Raw genomic sequence first — 20,711 nt, 5'->3', positions numbered from 1 at the left:
TGCCCTTGGCTGGAATCAAACCTGGGACCCTTGAGTCTGCAGGCCGACGCTCTATCCATGGAGCCAAACCAGTTAGGGCTGAAGATAAAGATTTTTATTTAAAAATTGCTTTATATTTTGTTGTCTTTGAAGAATCAGTTTGGTTTTACTTCTCTCCTTAGAAATCTCTAACGGATATTATTGGAAAACTTCAGAAGTGCACGCCACACTTTATTCATTGCATCAAGCCCAATAACTCAAAGCTGCCAGATACCTTTGATAATTTTTACGTGTCTGCTCAGCTGCAATATATTGGGGTCCTGGCGATGGTGAAGATCATCCGATATGGATACCCTGTTCGCCTGTCCTTCTCAGATTGCCTGTCAAGGTAAATTTTGTTCGTGAAACACTGTTTATTGTTCAGTGGAGCATACCGACCATGTTGCAACGAGGGCCTTCCGGTCTTTTTCTTTATTATGGCGTTGCTTTTATTATTCATTTTCTCCCATCCAGAAGAAACAAAGTACTCTGGGAAACAAGGAAATGCACTAATAAAGCTAATGTAAAAAGTTGCTAAACTTTGATACCTTGGAAATCATTTTCATGTTCTCTTAAGTTTGGGGCGTTCCTTGGATTTAAAGATTTACAAAATTGTCACCTATAATGTTTACATAAAGGTTATTATTTGAAGGAAGAACATATATATGTGATTATTTTCTTTTTTATATCTATGAACAAAACATTGTTTTAGATTAGGGGATGATAAAAAATTCATGGGCCAAATTTAGACCATCACCTATTTTTGAAGATAAAGCTTTATTAAAACAGATGAAAATGTCTGATTTTAAGGAATCAATGAAAGGGGGGGGGGGCAGACAAACCAGAAAGCATTTGTTAATCCTATATAAAAAGATGAAATTTTAAAATAGTTTTGATATAAAATAGTAATAAAGATGTAAGAATAAAATCTAGCATTTAAGATTGAAAACTAACTGTACAATAGAGTATGGAAAAATATTTTTGACGATCCATTCATTTAACAAAAGAGATTTTGAGAATTTTGTTGACCAGAAGTTCCATTTGAGTCACTAGTCTGGAGAAGCTGCTAAACTTAAATTAATAAGTTAGAAATATTTAGCTCAGAACAAAGGGCATAGTATTTATGACTAAAACTCTATATTCAATTTCTTTAACATTTGTTTTTTCAAAAGAAAGAAGTAGCATTTCCTCATTGTGTGTTTTGGTAAATTTCACAAAAACGCAGAGAAGCAGATAAAAATCATATGAGTTTTCTTCAGCTATCCTTTAAAAAAACTGATAGAATATCTGCAGAAGAGAAGATAAAATTGGCCACAAGTCACGATAAATTATTTGGGGAATGAATATGTTTAACCTGCAGGTTTATATTTCAGATTGACAAAATATCTGTGGGTTAAAACTTTAAAGATGTTTATGAACGAGTAAATAGACACACTGTCTCCTACTTATAGGGAAGAACTGCAATATATTTCCCACACATAATAGTTTGGGCATTCAAAGTAATCCTTCCCACTTGTTTAAGTACAAGTAGTCTTTGGATTAATGAGTTTAAAATCTCCCCCTAAACAAGTTTAAAGTAATAGAGTTCCAAATTCACCCAAGACCTTTCACATGGCAATCAATACAAATTAAAATCCCAGGACCCCCTGGTGTGTCTTGTGGTGAGGGGTAAGGTGTAGGACCTGCTAGTCGCATATGATATCAGAGGGTCACAGGTCTTGGTAAATTGGAGTTTGGGCAGTAGAAGTAACTCCCTTCCCAAATTTTGCTGAGAACAGCTGTTCCCCAATGTTATTGTCCATGAGAATCACTCGAGGCTTGTTAAAACAGATTCTAGGGCAGCACCCCCGAGTTTCCCACTCAGTAGGCCTAGGTGAGGCTGTGAAATTCTCATTTCTAATGGTGATGCTGACATTGCTGATATGTGAACAACCCTTTGAGAACCACTGGCCTCAAATACCTAGTCATCTGGGGCTATGACTTTGTTCTGTTTTTTTTTTTTGTGTGTGTGTGTGTGTGTGTGTGTGTGTGTGTTTTCCCAGCCAAGAGCTGAAAGTATGTGAATGCCTTGATAATCAAAGTGAACTTTTTGAGACTGCAAAATCTCAATGATTTATTAAATTATTAATTGAAATCTGAAAATATTTTGAGATTCCCTAGTGATCTGTATACACTTGGAGTTTGAAAAAGACTGTTGATGGATTTCTATATTGGATATGAAATAGGATTAATCTAACTGTGAAATTTTTTAAAAATATATTTAATGCATTTTTTTCTGTTTCCTTACTTTGTTAAAGTGTTCTAGAATCATGGAATCAAAGAAGGTTTGCATTAAAGGCCCCCTTATGTTTCCTCAAGTATAACCTTTGGTAGCTGTATAATTCTTTTTTTTATTTTGTTTTTACTGTTGACACTATTATAGATAGTGTCCTCCCATTTCCCCCCACATTTGCCCACCTCCATCCATCCGCCTTACCCCACCCACTCTCCCATGGCCATCACCATCACCACACTATTGTCTGTATCCAAGGGCTATGTATATATATTCTTTGGCTAATCTCTTCACCTTCTTTCATCCAATCCATCCAGTCCTCTATCCCCTCTGACACCTGTCAGTATGTTCCATGTATTCATACCTCTGGTCTATTTTGTTCCTCAGTTTCTTTTGTTCATTTGATTCCACAGATCAGTGAGATCATGTGGTATTTGTCTTTTTCTGAATGGCTTATTTTGCTTGACTACTGTTCCAGCAAGCAGTTATTTGAATTGCCCTATTCCCTGAGAAAAGGGTAGAGAAAATGGCTGTGTGTGTGTGTGTGTGTGTGTGTGTGTGTGTGTGTGGCAGGGGGGAGAGGGGAGGGCGGGGGTGGAGGTTACAATATTATATATCATAATGATTAGAAAATTAGTTTTATCTTTATTTTTTAAATCTAATTTTACATATACACTCTATGAAGATTTATTTCTATTAAAATAGCATATGCAATGAGTGTCTTTTAAAATTAAGTACAATTTTTTTATATATATGCTTTTCTTGCTGTACTATGACTTCTAGGCAAGGACATCTCTTATTCAATCACAATTCCTGTGCATTTTTGGTGTTTAATCAATGTTTTCAGAATGAACCTGACCTTGAATATTAATGGTTGTTCAATTTGAAGTAATGTTCCTGAGTAACAGAGACCATAGCTGTACTTTATTTGTTTAAAAGAGTAGTGGGGATGGGAAATGATATTTTTTGAAAATCTTTGCATTTCTTTAGTCAACCCCTTATTTAAAAGGCAATGTGATGTCTAATTATTATCTTTATTTGCAATGACATATCAATAGAAATTGCTTTATTAATTTATTTCAATGGAAAATTGTCATCATTTATCTTAAATGAAGGATGCCAGTCTGGAATATTATCACAAAAATACCAATAAATAGAGATAATATGTTTTAATAGAACTTGAATAAAACACAATCGACATACTGTCACGTCAGAAAATAACATGATTTATTATTCAGAAAGCGCATCAGAACTTTGAAATCTCCCCAGGCTATCAAGCATCATTATATATAAAAAGCCTAGAGGTGCAATTTAATAGAAAATTTTGGTTGCCAAACTATCAGACAACAGAATGTATTTTTCTTATGTAAAATATTTATTTTCTATTCATCGCACCTTGTCTTAACTGCTAGAGAATAAAATCCTGTCAAAACAAATGACTTTGTTTAGTATACAAAAAGGAATGTGGTTACAAAAAAAAGGGACAAATATAAAAAAGATGTCCAGTTTTGAGGCAAACACCTACTTATGTGGACAGCATTTATTGTTTCTGATATCCAACATGATAACAAATGTGATGTGGACAATGGACATTCCAGTAGAATCTGCAAGTGCACATGATTTTATTACAAATTTGCTCCCTGGTATCTGGGCTTTAATTACTATTCATCATGCTGAGTCTTCCTAATTGAAAGAGGAGAATTGTTGTAGTTGAGAGGATCCTATTTTGATTAAGTGTAGAAGTATGCTTGTTGAATTTTTCCCTGATAGTGTCAGAAGCTTCCTAGGGGGACGATAAAGATATAAGATCTTGTCTCTCATGGCAGGAAACTTCACAAGTTTGGATATATGAGGAAGAAGAAAAGGAGCAACAGAACTGAATTATTATATAAAAATCGTGATACATAAAATTACATATTGCTTGGACTGAATTGTATCCCCCCCCCCATTCATATGTTGAAGCTCTAATCCCCAATATGACTGTATTAGGAGATGGGGCCTATAAGGAGGTAATTAATAGTTAATGAGATAATAAAAGTGGGGCCCTGATCCAAGTTCTGATGTGGCATATGATACTCCCTTTTTCTCACTGGTTAATGGCAGTCACTTGGCCAAGGTTAGCATCATTAGGGAGGAAAGGTATCATACTCAGGAGGTACCACAAAACACACAACGAAGAGTGAGAAAGTGTCATTTCTGGCTCGCTTGTCTGTTGCTGTATGACAGACTATCCCAAAATTTAGTGGCATACAATAGCAATCTACTATTTCTCCCAGTTCTGTGGGTTAACTGTTCTGTGGGCAGCTCTTGTCTGTGGTCTTCCTGACAGTTGCTGCTATACAGAAGAAGAGTTTGGTGTTAGCTGAAGGGCTCAGTGGGGCTGGGTGTACAAGACGGCTTCTCCCTGGTGTGTCCAGTGCCTCCGTGTTCCCCCGTGTGGCCTCTCTCTCCATCAGAATGTCATGGACTTCTTACCTTGTGGCTATCAGTTCCAAAAGGCAAAAATAGAAACTTTCAGCCCTCTTCACACCTGGGCGTGGAGCTAGTACAGCATCACTGGCTCTGTGCTCTATTGGTCAAAGCAGTTGCCGACCAGCCCAAATCCTTCAAGTGGGAAGGGAGCAATTGACAGTGGCCAACTTTGAGACAAGCTGTCACATCTTCTTAAAGGAAGAGAATGCAAGTAATAGGGAACAATGAAAAGTCTTCCACAGCCATGCCCATCCATAGGAATGATATTATTTTCGTATCTCTCCAGGAAGTGTACTAGTATGTGAGTTTGATGTATTAAATAATATAATACCATCATTTTTGCCAAATTATAGAACTGTGGAAAATCATCATGGGTGAATGCGGAAGAAATGGTTTTGAGAAGTTCCTCAAGGTATGGCACCATGCCTTGTCCCTTATGTGGTGCCATACCACTCTTTTACAAAGCTCTCTTTAGTAGCCCATATTCTTGTGACATTAAAATTAACAGCCGAAACCGGTTTGGCTCAGTGGATAGAGCATTGGCCTGCAGACTGAAGGGTCCCAGGTTCGATTCCGGTCAAGGGCATGTACCTGGGTTGCGGGCACATCCCCAGTGGGAGGTGTGCAGGAGACAGCTGGTTGATGTTTCTCTCTCATCGATGTTCCTAACTATCTCTCTACCTTCCTCTCTGTAAAAAATCAATAAAACATATTTAAAATAAAATAAAATTAAATTAACATAGCTTTTCAATGAATCATATGTATCTCTACTCTTCGCAGGGTGCTAACCCTCCAAATAGTCATCCTCTCCTGGGTGGCAAGCTTCTAGGGGTCATATCCATCATTCATCTATGGGCTTGTTTATGGTTGGCAGCAGAGAGTAGGACAACATCATTACAGGGAGAGGTTGACCCTTTAATGAGGTGAACTTATTTGGAAAAGACAGAAGGACTTGCCCAGTGAAAGCACCACAAGGGTTGCTATTATGCTTGGCATGGTGAGGGTGCATGATCTGTGTTTTGAGATTGTTACTGGATAAGATCCCTGTTAGAAATAGTCTGAATCATTTAGCTTGTCTAAATGACACAGTTGTTGCTGAAAGGTCAAGCTGTGAAAGAACACAGCTGGGATTAAATTGGGTGTGGGGAGACGGATGAAAGAGGGCACACTTCAGCTTATTGGATTAAACTAATGGGCAGCGGCTGCCCAGTGAAGCAGAATCATCAGTCACAGATAGGGGTTGGAATCTTCCACAAGTTTTTTCTGGTTACATGGAAGTGATGCCAGTTACTACCACTATAGCTTTAATTGAAATGTGAATTAATAAGTTCAGGAGCTATTAAAATATTCTAAAGGCTTTAATTGGCAAAGGGTACATTTTCTTCAGGATAATTTTGCCAAATCTAACTTTCTGTTAAAACCCTTCTGCAGGATTGGCTGATTGTCTAAGGTTTTAATGACGTTTAGGAAAAAGGACTTACTACTTTTTAATGGAATATAAAATAGGAGAGAGGTATAAGTAATAGATTCCAGAAGCCATTTCAACTTATACATAATGAAGTATACCTTTATAGGGAATTTGTCACACGGATCAGTAGATTATGAATCATAAATCCCCTCATCACCTACTCTTGGGACCTGCAAACTTTTTCCATAAAGGGCTGCATAGCAATTATCCTAGGCTGTTAGGCCACAAGATCTTGATGCAGCTACCCAACTCTGCCTTGTGGCAGAAAGCAGCCATATACAGTGTATAAATGAATGGGTGAGCTAGTGTTCCAGTAAACATTGACGTAATCAGAAGGTGGGCAGTCTTAATCCCTGAGCAGCTAACCCCTTATCTAATCTCTTTCACCCCCTTTATGATAGAGTCAGGACAACAAATTCCATAGAAAAAGGACAAATAATGAGAGGTGACTTTTATGTTTCCTTTGTACTTTCATAATGAGGTTAGGTCCTTATTTCTAATCTAATGAGCTATATGATCTCTCATAACAGCATTCATTCATTCATCTTTTCCTTCTGCATTATTTATTAGTTCACTCTTATTTTATACAACCATTTTTTTCTGAGTAAAAACGTCGTTATGACTTGGAAAAGCACTGAAACCAGAAATGGCAATACAGGCATCATCATTGAGCATCATTATGTACCCACCGTGGGTCAAACTCTAAATCTGCACTTTATACTTATTATTCTATTCCTCATAATAATCTTTGGAAGGAACTGCTTTCATCATGAAGATATTAGTTATTATGTAATTAGTAAATGCTAGAGCTTTTATTTGAATTTGCCTTAAATAACATGTATCAGTACCAACTAGGCCCTGGGTACTTATCTGAACTCTTTGTAAATGTTATCTCATTTAGTCTTTTTTTGTTTTAATCCTCACTCAAAGATATTTTTTCCATTGGTTTTTAGAGAGAGTGGAAGGGAGAGGGAGAGACGGAGAGAAACACCAATGTGAGAGAGACACATCGATTGATTGCCTCCTGCATGCCCAGGATCTTGCAATCAAGGTTCCTGCCCTCGACTGGAATTGAACCCGGGACCCTTCAGTCTTGTTACATGGAGGTCATGCCAGTTACTACCACTATAGCTTTAATAGAAATGTGAATTAATAAGTTTAGGAGCTACTAAATATTCTAAAGGCTTTAATTGGCAAAGGGTCCTATTCTTCAGGGTAATTTTGCCAAATTAGAGAGAGAAACATCGATCAACTGCCTTATACACATTCCCCACTGGGAATGTGCCAGAAACCTGGGCATGTTCCCTGACTGGGAATTGAACCAGTGGACTCTTGGTGCATGGGACAATGCTCAACCATTGAGCCATAATGGCCTGGCATTATCTCTTTGTTCTTGATTATTATTAGCATCCAAAGGAAATAGGATAGGAATGCCAGAGCAGCACTATGACATCAATGGAGAAAGAAATCCCTGGAGATTTATAAAATTTAATGGTGGGCCCTTCACTCTCGATTATCTTTGGTCTGTTTGCTATAAAAAAAAAAATCCAGTTAATTTTGGGAGTTTCATGGGCCACAAGTTATTCCCATACTCACAGCCATCTTGTAAATTCAATGGTGACATGCAGCTGGATGATGGAATGTGGATGAATTAGTCATAATAGCTGAAAAACTAGTTCAAAGAATAGTAAGACAGGTGATCCTTAAAAATGGAGTACTGTACATTTTTAAATACACTAATAAAAGACAAAGATATTAATTGACCGTACCTTCGCTATGCCCTATAAGAGCCAATCAGAGCGACTTTATGCAAATTAACCCAACCAAGATGGCAGCCGGCAGCCACGGAGCTGGAGCAAGCAGGAGGCTTGGTTGCCCGGGTGATGGAGGAAGCCAAGTTTCCTACCTGCCCTGAGCCAGCTGTGGCCTCCGCTCATGGCAACAAAGATACCTACTTCCAGCCAGGCTTCCACTGGGAGCTTGGGTGGCTGGGGGCAGTGGCCAGCCTGCAAGCAGCCACCAGCCCCTCACCCAGGCTGGCCACACCCTCATGGGGTGAGGGTCCCCACTGGGAGGCTTAGCCAGACTGAAAACAGCCCTCAGCCCCTCACCCAGACTGGCCAGGCACCCCAACAAGACCCCCCACCCTGCAGGGGCTGTAACCAGCCTGCAAACAGCCATCAGGCTCTCACCCAGGCTGGCCAGGCACTCCTATATAATAAAAGGATAATATGCAAATTGACCCTAACAACAGAATGACTGGTCACTATGACACACACTGACCACCAGGGGGCAGATGCTCAATGCAGGAGCTGCCCCCTGGTGATCAGTGTGCTCCCACAGGGGGAGCTCTGCTCAGCCACAAGCCAGGCTGATGGCTGCCAGTACAGTGGTGGTGGTGGGAGCCTCTCCCGCCTCCTCAACAGTGCTAAGGATGACTGACTTCAGCTTAGGCCTGCTCCCTGCTGGCAAGTGGACATCCCCCAAGGGCTCCCGGGCTGCCAGAGGGATGTCTGATTGCCAGCTTAGGCCCAATCCCCCCAGGGAGTGGGCCTAAGCCAGCAGGTCGTCATCCCTCGAGGGGTCCCAGACTGCGAGAGGGCACAGGCCGGGCTGAGGGACCCCCCCCCCCAAGTGCACACACAAATTTTTGGGCACCGGGCCTCTAGTTTAAAATAATATAGTAAATGAAAACAAAAAACCTTTTAGTAACTTTCTGACAACCTTAGAAACAATATCCCAAAGTGATCAGTTTAAATGACTTAAAATCTATATTAATAAAAGCATAATATTTTAATTAGACTGGACAGCTGAACAACCTTCCAGACATCATTTTGGATGTCCTTTTATATGAAACTGTGGTGGCAGGGGCTGAGGCAGAGGCAGTTAGGTGCAATCAGGCAGGAGGCGAGCAGTTAGAGACCATCAGGTAGGCAGGCAGACGAATGGTTAAGGGCAATGGGGCAGGCAGCGGTCCCAGTTTGCGAGAGGGTGCAAGCTGAGCTGAGGAACTCCCCACAACCCCCGTGCATGAATTTTGTGCACTGGGCCTCTAGTTAATATACACTGAGTGGCCATATTATTATGATTGGCCAGATTATTATGACCACCCCATCAGTACTTCATTGATACTTCCAAAAATACTGAATATTGAAAACTTCCTAAGCAAATACTCTCAAGGTTTTATTATTATTATTATTATTATTATTATTTGCATAACTAATTCATTGCATTGTACTGATGGGGTTGTCATAATAATCTGGCCACTCAATGTATAATTCCATGTGGGTAAGCATTCATTGTGAAACAAATGAAATCAGGGTGATTATTACTATTCCTGGAAAATAGACAAGATGCTATTTTCAGGATGAATTCAATATTATATCAGTTGCATTTCATTTTTAATACAATTTTAAGAGTAAATTAAAAAATGCAATGCCAGAATCCTGAATCTTATTTGTTATTTGATTTACCTGGGCTTCTTCACTTCCCTCCAGTGATGTATCTCAATGTTTTTAATTATAAGTTTCATCGTACAAAACATAATCACAAAATGACCTTGCTTTCAGGATCAAAGTAGTTTTAAACAATTACCTTTAAGTTGCTTGTTTTATTACTTTAGATCATTCACTTCTTTTCATAAAGCAATTATGTTGTTTATTGTGACTATTAGCATGTGGTAGTTTTCTTTCATTATATCTGAATGATCTTAATAATTTAGGAGAATACAAAGTACCTCAGGGCATAATGGGGATCTTTGAAGAGACCTAATCAATATCATCTATTACTCATCCAATTTTGACCAAAATGAGAAGACAAAAGGATGAGGCCAAGGACAGATAAAAACATCACCTTTCTTGCTCATAAAGTCTGGGTTGAAGGACATTGCTTGATGTAAGAGGCAGACGTGCCTGATAATAGAACCCAAGAATTAGGGGACTATACCCACAGTTGCAGACCTTCCCATGAAGGATGCTGTTCAGGTAAAGCTTGAAGCTTTGAGGACTTGAGGAAAACAGTTCCTTTGCAAGCATGTTGTTCACAAGCAGATGAGAATGCTCTGGTTTTGTTTATTTTTTTTTTTCACCAAAATTACCAATGAGACTAGTCGGTCACTTCACTTTCCCTTATAAAGTGTAAGAGTTTCCCAGAGTGTCACCCTACCTTCATCATTAAGAAAATGTTGGAAAAGAAGAGGGAGTTTCCTTGGCTCTGTGGTGTATTGTGTTCTGGAACCACTGGACTCATCTAATAAGTCTGTACACACTAGGGATGTTGTTATATCCCTGAGGGGTATGTCTAGTCTTTCAAATCATTTTTTCTCTCACCTGCATAAGCTCCACACTGCTTCTATATATTCCCCTTTACCATTGATACGCAATACAGATGTTTGCTCAAAGATTCTGAAGTGTGCCAACAATGAATTACTTTAATTGATCGCAAATGCACTCAGTATTCCAAGTTGTGAATGCATTCTATTTCCCATTTCCTGTTCGGACTTCTTGGCTAACAGAGTCTACTAGGTATTCTGCAACCGGAATAAATGAAAATACTAAAATAAAACAAAAGAGCAATTCAAATAAAAATTGCAGTCACCTAGATATTCCCCAAATTTGACTAAAAATCTTCCATTATTATTAAGTTCCCAGTGAGAAATGAAAGTTCAAAAATTAATGCGTATTGTAAATTAAAGTCCAGAGATATTTGATTTCAAAGGAATTCAAATCCCAAATCTGATTATCTTGTCTTTTTTAGTTAAATGTACAAAATTCCATATGCATCAGTTAAATTATTACCTCTGAAGCATTCTTTTCATTTTCTTACTTGGTTCTGTCTTAACTAAAGAAGTTCCAGACATCTTGGTTGAGCTGAACCCTTCAGTATAACAGTTTGCGCCATCATCTCTGTCTGTTTTGCCTGCAATAATAATATGCCATACAGTTGGGAGCTTAAACAGCAGACATTTATTTTCTCACAGCTCTGGATAGTTGAAGTCCAAGATTAGGGTGCCATCAGGGTTGATGTCTGCCGAGAACTCTCCCCTTGAGTTGCAGGTGGCCACCTTCTCACTATGTGCTCCCATAACCTTTCCTTGGTGCGTGTATGCAGAGAGAGGAAGAGCAAGAATCAGAGAGAAAGAGACAGAGAGAGGACTCTGTGGTGTCTCTTCTAAAAGGACATTTTAGAGCGTCGGCCTGCGGACTGAAGGGTCCCAGGTTCGATTCCGGTCAAGGGCATGTACCTTGGTTGCGGGCACATCCCCAGTAGGGGGTGTGCAGGAGGCAGCTGATCGATGTTTCTCTCTCATCGATGTTTCTAACTCTCTATACCTCTCTGTAAAAAAGCAATAAAAATATATTAAAAATAAATAAATAAAAGGACATTAGTCCTTGGATAAAACAGTTATGGCACATTTACACAATGAAATACTACCTTGCCATAGACAGGAAGAAAATCTTACCCTTTGCAAAAGCATGTATGAACCTAAAAAACATTATGCTAAGTGAAATAAGCCAGTCAGAGAAAGACAAGTATCATATGATTTTACACATATGTGGAATCAAATGAACAAAATGAACTAATAAGCAAAATAGTGATAGACACAGATAGAGAGCCGACAGATAGCTCAAGAGAGGAAGAACTCATGGACACAGACAACAGTGTGTTAATTACAGGAGGAAGAAGAAAGTGAAGGTGAAAGAGGGTATAGGGGGGATAAATGGTGATAAAAACTAAAATAAAATAGAAGGATAGTAGTCTTATTGAATTAGGTCCTCCCACCAGATCTAATCTAACCTTAAGCACCTCCTTATAAGGGCTCTATTTCCAAATGCAGTCACATTGAGAATTAAGGCTTTAACGTATGAATGGGCGGAGGGGGGCATTCAGTCCATAATAGTCATCTTAATGGATATGGCTAATTCAGGCCTCACATGCTGTGTTAACTCGGTGCAAAGGGCCCCATCATCTTCACATTCAGAGTCCAATGAGTTAATAGGAGACTTAAGGTTATTCAAGCATTATCTTCATACACACTAAACTTGAGACTATATCTCTAGTCTCTAGAGCAGTATAATATGGGCATGCTTAGTCTATAAAGTAATAGCTTATGTTGTTAAAGACAAGGGTGATCATATAGTATATTGACCAAACCAGGGCATGTTTCATAGTGACATGGGGCATTATTAACCCTTTGCAGTTGTATTAAATTTGGACATGGGTGTCGTACTGGTCGGAATTAATTTCCATTGAAAGAGCAGTGATACATAACATGCAAGATTATGAAGGATTAACAAGATTTATTAATTCTTTTTTGGAACTATGTCACTACTAGTAGAATCACTACAAACGTTATCACTTTCTACGTCAGAGTCAGTATTCAAGGTGCCAAAATAAAACTCTTCATCGTTACTTTCAGATTCGCAGTACACTTCTTTCGGTAACTTTCTTTTTGCCATTTTGGAGTATTATTTTGAAATATCTTAACAAGCGAGAATGCCTAATTACAGTTAAACGTAATTTGTAAAGCTTTATTTGAAATTCTGCGAAGTATCTCTGAAGCCTGATGATTTCTTCACTCTCAAAAGGCGACTGACTCACCACGGTGTTTTGCATGGCGAGTGTGGAACGACCGTGTTTGTTTATATTGAGTTTTGATACCTCCAATTTGTCGGGGCAATGTTTTGGTTCGTGACAAGGTCGCTTAGACACTTAAGAGCTTTCAGAGAAATTATGAACTGATACATGAATGAATAGAGTTAAGATTCGTACGGTTCCTTGCTGTGGTGGCTGAGAGCAGACATATGACCGGAACGGTAAAAAAGCTTTGGTGGCTGAGAGTAGACAAACGACTGCAAAGGGTTAATAATTTTGACAGGAATACTGGTATAAACTGGGACTGTCTCTGGCAAACCAGGACATTGGTTACCCCAACTATCTTTACCCTGCATATCTTTTTTGTGAGTCTCAGCACATTTCATTACCAGGATTTTTAATATTTGTCATTCCTGGTAGACTCAACTCTTTTAAGGAAGAACTTCTGTATGCCCATAATAGATGACCAACAAATATTTGGTGAATAAACTAAGACATGAAAGAATAATGTCTTAGTTTTCTGTGTAGTTTTATAGGTGAGCTCTAAATTTTGTGTCCAAGATATAGCATTCATTGATATGCTATACAAAACTCATTAGTGGGTCAAAATAGTTTTCAGTATCTAACCAGCTTAACATTTCTGGTTTTATTATACCTAAACTAGAGACCCAGTGCACGAGATTTTTGCACTGGGAGGTGGGGTCCCTCAGCCTGGCCTGTGCCCTCTCGCAGCCCAGGACCCCTTGGGGGATGTCCACTTGCTGACTTAGGGGGGGATTGGGCCTAAGCCCTCAGTCAGACATCCCTCTTGCAGTACAGGGCTCTCTCAGTCCGGGACCCCTCACTCCTAACCACCCACCTGCAGCAGAGATGGGAGAGGCTCCTGCCACTGCCATTGCGCTCACCAGCTGTGAGCCTGGCTTCTTAGTGAGCGGCTCCCCCCTTGTGGAAGCGCACTGACCACCAGGGGACATCTCTTGCATTGAGTGTCTGCCCCCTGGTGGTCAGTGCACATCATAGTGACCAGTCATTCTGCCATCCAGTTGATTTGCATATTAGCCTTTTATTATGTAGGATATTACCATTTTAGGGTAACCATTTAGATTTTACTTATTTTTGGCTATTTAGACTTTAGTGTGAGATAATGATCTCAATCTTGCCTTTGTCATAGTTTAAAATATTATCTCACTCCCCCTAAAATACTCTGAGTCATTCTCTGAAATTTCTAGCCATATGAGAATTGTACAACAATGCATAGATTAGTACTCCTATATTGATTAAACAGTGGCATTACTTGATATTTATTTATTTATTATTTGAAATGCTTCAACTAAAAGCACCCTCTTTGATATTGCAAAGGTGCAGGATCAGTTTATGCAGTAGAAATATTTTTAGCAATAAGAACATCAAATCACAATAGACACTATTGATGATCTATGTTTAGGGTAGAAACTATTTTTAGCTAAGGGTAATTTAAGGGTAATTTACAGCTGAAACTGATCCATTTAATAGTATTTTCACAATGTACTTTATTTCTCTATGACAATTACTTCATTAGTATAAGACCCTATTACTTAAAAATTTTGCAGCAATTTAACAAGTAAATATTTCTATTATATAAAATAAAGATGCCTATGTTGAACAGAATTCAATTTTGGAATAAAAGTAATTTGTTTTATTGTTAGTATTTATATATAATAGTATATCCTATCTAATAATAGACAAACATGGTAATTGACCATACCTTTGCTATGCCTCCCATTGGCTAATCAGTGTGATATACAAATTAACCGCCAACAAAGATGGCAGTTAATTTGTATATGTAGGCTCCAAGTGGTGGAGTGAAGCCTGACGGCCTGGGGCTGGTGGAGCAGCGAGGCCTGACGTTTCCGGGGCCGGCGGAGCAGTGAGGCCTCACGGCCCTGGGGCTGGCGGAGCAGCTAAGCCTGAAGTTTCTGGGCCTGCGGAGTAGGGAGACCTCACGGCCCCAGGGCCGGCGGAGCAGCGAGGCCTGACATTTCCAGGCTGGCGGAGCAGCTAAGCCTGATGTTTCTGGGGCTGGCTCTGGCCAGAACTCGGCCAGAGCAAAGGCCTGGACCCTGGATGCCAGAGGCAAACCGGTGTCAGCAGCCAGGGGAAAGGAAGGCCTATTGCACGAATCTCTTCGTGCAACAGGCCTATATATATATATATATATATATATATATATATATATATATATGTAATATGCTAATTAGACTGGGTCGAACAGACATCATCCAGATATTTGACTTCCTTCCAGACAAAGCCACAGTGGTGGAGGCCGAGGCAGAGGCAGTTAGGGGCGATCAGGCCGTCAGGGGAGCAAGTAGTTAAGGGCGATCAGGCCAGCGTGGGGGAGCAAGCAGTTAGGGGCGAGAACAGGCTGGTGCGGGGGGCAAGCAGTTATGGGGTGATCAGGCTGGCAGAGGAGGGCAGTTAGGATCGATCAGGCCTTCAGGGGAGGGCAGATGGGGGCGATCAGGCTGGCAGGGGAGGGCAGTGAGGTGGTGAACAGGCTGGCAGAGTAGCAGTTAGGGGGTGATCAGACCAGCAGGAAGGTGAATTGTTAGGAGCCAGCAGTCCCGGATTGTGAGAGGGATGTCTGACTGCTGGTTTAGGTCCAATCCCGCAGTAGGTCCCAGTTTGGAGAGGGTGCAGGCCGGGCTGAGGGGCAGCCGCCCCATTCCCCCCGGGCCTCTAGTTTTATTGTATATGTAGATAGATGATAGATCGATAGCTGGATAGATAGATAGATAGATAGATAGATAGATAGATAGATATAGATAGTTTGGAACAACTGAACAACCGGTAGCTATGATGTGCGGTGACCACCAGGGGTGTGCATGTGGAACATGGTGGGCATTGGCAGCAGGCGGCACAGCATAGAACATGGCAGGCATCGGCCATGCCTGGATGGTGGAGCAGGTGAGCGGGGCACCAGACCAAGGCAGGGTGCCGGTCGCTGTCATCGTAATCTGGGGGTTACTGAAAATTTTTTGCTCCTGTGCACCATGGTCCCACTGGTTGCTCGCACCTGCTGCCAGCACCTGCACCTGCTGCTGGTGCCAGCCCTGCTCATACCTGCTGACAGCACCAGAACCTCTGCTTGCACCTGCTGCTGGTGCCTGGTGCTGGCCCCGATTGCTCAGCACTGTCAGTGGGTATGATAAGCAGCTGCCAGCCCCGATCGCCCCTTGGGGCTTCTCCACCTCACCCTGCTCCTGAGGGGCAATCAGGGCCGGCAGCTGCCTCTTGCACCCATTGCCAGCGATGACCCCGCTCGCACCTGCTACCAGCACCGAAGCTGCTGCTTGCACCTACTGCTGGTGCTGGTTGTTTGGCACCATCAGCAGCTGCTGGCCCCGATTGCCCCTGAGGGCTTCTCCATGTCCCCCTTCTCCTGATGGGTGATTGGGTCAGCAGCTGCTGCTCGCACCTGCTGATGGCATGGGCCCCGCTCGCACCTGCTGTTGGCGCTGGCCCCAATTGCTCTGTGCTATCAGCGGGTGTGAGTGGAGCCATCACCATCAGCACATGGGAGCGGTGGCAGCAGGAACGGGGCTGCAGGCAGACAGGGGACCGGGAACTGCAATGGAGGGGCCAGGTGGAGTATGGAGGATGGGCCGAGACCCGCCCCTGTGCCCACCGCTGTCTTGCGGCCCACAGTTCCTTTCAAGGTGCACAAATTCATGCACTGAGCCATATATATATATATATATATATATATATATATATATATATATATATAATCTATAGTTTTTGCCCTGGCCAGTGTGGCTTAGTTGGTTGGGTGTCATCCCATGCACCAAAAGGTTACCAGTTCCATTCCCAAGCATGTGCCCAGGTTGTGGACTCATCCTTGTTAAGGGGCATGCAGGAAGCAGCCAGTGTTTCTTTTCCTTTTTCACATCAATGTTTCTCTTTCTCTCTCTCCCCCTCTCTTCCTCTCTCTCTAAAAATAAATAAATTTTTAAAATTCATAGTTTTAGAAATATTATGACACCATATTGTTAAACATTAAATTAATATTCTTACAAATATCTCTCAATTTATGACAAAAACATTCCAACAAACTTCTGCAAAAGACCTCAACTAATTTTTCCTCAGCTATCAAACATGGAATAACATATTTAAAAGGAACTTCTAATGTATTCAGAACAAGAAATTTGCAAAAGGATGAATCATGCAGAGTGACCTGAAATTATCAGTGCACTTAGTGAGGAACACAAGAGAAAAATACTTTAATAGGAATGACATGAGCAATCTCAACAACTGACCAGATGGTTAGAGGTAGGGGCAATGTGACATTTTTCTAGCTCTGATCATCATAACCCTAAAAATTATAGTCCCATGCAAGAACTAGAATACCAAATATGGCATTTACCAAAATCATGACCTCCCCTTTTTTTTTTTTTTTTTTTTTGAAGGAGTGTCTATTAGGTCTCTGCAAAGCTAAGAAATGGAAGTAATTGTTTATGCATTGCATTTAGTAAAGCAATGATTATTTAACAAGATGGTAAAACAAGAAAGTTATAGTTACACCTTTTCCATTAGAGATGACCTACACCAATTCAAGGTTGACTTTTATAGAATTATCAGGAAGCAATTTTTAAAAGGAGTCATTACATGGGATATATTAAAAATCTGGTTCATTCCCAGTGAAAGTTATATTTGGAGAAGGTATAGATACAGGGTAATCCATTTTCTGTGCCTAGTAGACCCCATTGTCAGGGCCAACATCAATGCCATTATCATCTTCCCACAATTTAGTTATATAGCTGAGTACTGTTTGATTAAATACTTCCATATGTTGTCTTACAATTCTTGTTATTGTGCTTTGGTCATTGCTACAAATAAGTCTACACATTCAGATAACAGGACATGTATTTCCCTAACAGTTACCTAGCCCAGTGCCCTTATTTATGGAAAATTGATGGAAAATCTCATTTCACAGAAGGTTCTGTGTTCTAGTCATGTTTCATACTTCACATGTTCAGTAGCTTCACAATACAGCTTGTATCCTCTTTGTCACTCCTCCCATGGTGCATGTTCACTGAGAATGGTTAATTACCACATGCCATGCCATAATGTACCTTAAAATGCAATGATAAAGGCATCCTCTTATCTTTCCAGCTCTTTATTATTGGTATAGAAAATATCTTTATCAGGGTGAAGAATTTTCCCACTATCTTAATACAGCAATTTTCAACAGGTGTGCTACAAAAAATGTTAAAACATGCAATACCTTACTATTTAGTCAGGGGCATTGACCTCTTTTCCTTTAGATTGTCAAATGAAAAAAAATAACAGCTGCCAAGGCACTAGCCGTCCAGTGTGAATGAATCAAAATTATACCCATTTTTTGGTCAGATTGGCCAAAAATGTTTTTTGGTGTGCCACAGAATTTTAGTAATTAGTTTATGTGTGCCATGAGATGAAAAAGGTTGAAAACTCTGCCCTAGTATCTTCTCACAATCTTATCTGGATGTAATCTTAGTAATATATAACAGTCTCCTATTTTAGATTATGTTTCTAGCACCTAATACAGGGCCTGGGAAAAGATTGGTACACAGTAATTATGTTGTTGTCCTTAAAATAATGAATAAGAATTGATATTATCACTGGGCATTTTCCAGAGAAATATCTTCTCCCATGCCACTGCTAACGTTCATAAAATCTGTGTTCTTTAAAACACAAACACACACACACACACACACACACACACACACACACAGAAGCATTCTTCAGAATAATCAGTACATCTCAAATATGGCAGCTCAGGAGACTCAATAAGTTTTGTGTGGTTTGTTTGTTTTGTTTTGTTTTTAATATGGGTGGCTAGTGAGGGCCTGGGGGCGGAGGGGGGAGGAAGGGAGCTGGCTGGAAGAGGTTAATGGGGAAAAGAGGAGGATTTATGTAATAATTTCAACAGTAAAGATTTTAAAAAGAAAAACAAGGAAATAATTAAATATGGGTGGCTGGGTTGGGGCCTGGGTAGTAGGTAAGGTTGCCAGATAACACATAAGCTGCCAGATAAAAAATAAGATACCCAGTTAAATTTAAATTTTAGATAAACAACGAATGTTGAGGATTGACAAATATGATTACTAGTCAAGGATGCCATGACATTTCCTGGATCACAATTTCATGGATCCCCCTTCTCTTCCCTTTCCTTCCTTCTTTTACTCTCATCTTCTTTCCTTTCTTCTACAACAATGTGTGGGTTATTTACTATGTATAAGCAATTATTAGCTACATTATCTAATTGAATGCTTTTGTAATTCTTTTAGACTAGGATATTCAAATCCATTATTTTTATAAGATATGTTTTCATTTTCTATTTTTTATATTATGATTGCTAAATGTTGAGTATTGGATAAAAGAATGAAATATTTTTATATAACAACTTGAGGCCTGGTGCACAAAATTCGTCACGGGGGGAGTGTCCCTCAGCCCAGCCTACACCCTCTCCAATCTGGGACCCCTCAGGAGATGTTCAACTAAATAGGCAGCTGGACATCCCTCTTGCAATCCGGGATGCTGGCTCCTAACCACTTGCCTGCCTGCCTGCCTGATCGCCCCTAATAACTCTGCCTGTCTGCCTGCCTGATCGCCCCTAGCCACCTCTGCCTACCTGCCTGATCGCCCCTAAGCCCTCTGCCTGCTGGCTTGATGCCCCTAACTGCTCCCTTGCCTGCCTGATCATCCCCCAACTGCTCCCCTGCTGGCCTTATCACCCCCTAACTGCTCCCCTGCCAGCCTGATCACCCCTAACTGCTCCCCTGCCAGCCTGATCACCCCTAACCCCCTAACTTCCTCTGCCTCACCCCCACCATCACGGCTTTGTCCAGAAGGACATCCGGAATGACGGCTGGAAGGTCGTTTGGCTGTCTGGTCTAATTAGCATATTATGCTTTTATTAGTATAGATATGGATTCAGAATTTGGTAATCTGCACTCAAATTACTCAAAAATACTAAGAACAAAATTATTTTATTTCATGTACATTTTAATCTCTGTCCCATTATTGAGAGATAAAGGGTATCTACTTCTGCCTGGAAAAATATAGAATTACATATTTTCAGATACAGATATTTCCATATACTTCTGACCAATATATAACTGCAGGCCTATATTGGAAAGTGGCCACTTCAGATGTGAATCAACCATTAGGACACTAACTAACTAAATTTTGTAGTATAATCAAATTTCACTGAAAAGGCTACAAACACATTGACTAAATAACAGATGACGTTTTTTTCTACCGTTCAGTATATCATGTTGAAAATAATTCTTATCTGGTAAATATATTAATAACTGTAACATTAAAAAGTATGTAGGTTACCAGAGAGAAAGGGGTTGGGGGTTGTAAAGGTAAAGAGGGTCAGATACATGGTGTCAGAAGATGTGACTTTAGATGAAGGGCACATGATGTAATATACAGATGATGTATTATAGAAATGCATACTTGAAATCTATGTAATCTTATTAACCATAGTTACCCCAATAAGTTTATTTAAAAAATACAATACATCAAATACCAATATTTATTAGTTTTTTCTGTTGACCAGATGCTGTTAAAACATGCACTGTACACTCTTACTTTCTCATATTTATATGAATTACATGTAATTCTTATCAAAATCTCAAACTCAATTCATCTGATTCCATCTTCCTAGCTTTCTTCCACCAAGAGGAGTTACTACGCTGGTGTTTACTTAACAGGCAAACTAAACATCAGAAGGGCAAGAATTTTGATTTCTATTACAATCATACAGGACATATTTTTTCTTAAGTACTTCTGAATTTTTTATTAATGTAAATTTATTTCTAAAATTTTAACAGTTTTAATAAAATATAATTGGTA

The 20,711-nt window shown here is 40.1% G+C and overlaps 1 protein-coding gene across 1 annotated transcript in view; it reads left to right on the top strand.

Moving 5' to 3' along the window:
• Positions 1-20,711, top strand: part of MYO16 (myosin XVI) — a 418,102-nt gene that overhangs the window by 262,291 nt on the left and 135,100 nt on the right. Inside the window, exon 26 of the mRNA XM_081084505.1 lies at positions 162-367. Within this exon, the coding sequence (XP_080940631.1) occupies positions 162-367 (206 nt within the window). The remainder of the gene's footprint in view (positions 1-161; positions 368-20,711) is intronic.

Source organism: Myotis nattereri, assembly GCF_964212035.1.
Source record: "Myotis nattereri genome assembly, chromosome: 2".
Classification (NCBI taxonomy): Eukaryota; Metazoa; Chordata; class Mammalia; order Chiroptera; family Vespertilionidae; genus Myotis; species Myotis nattereri.
The sequence above is the reverse complement of the archived record's forward strand: the minus strand, read 5'-3'. Positions and strand labels throughout refer to the sequence as shown.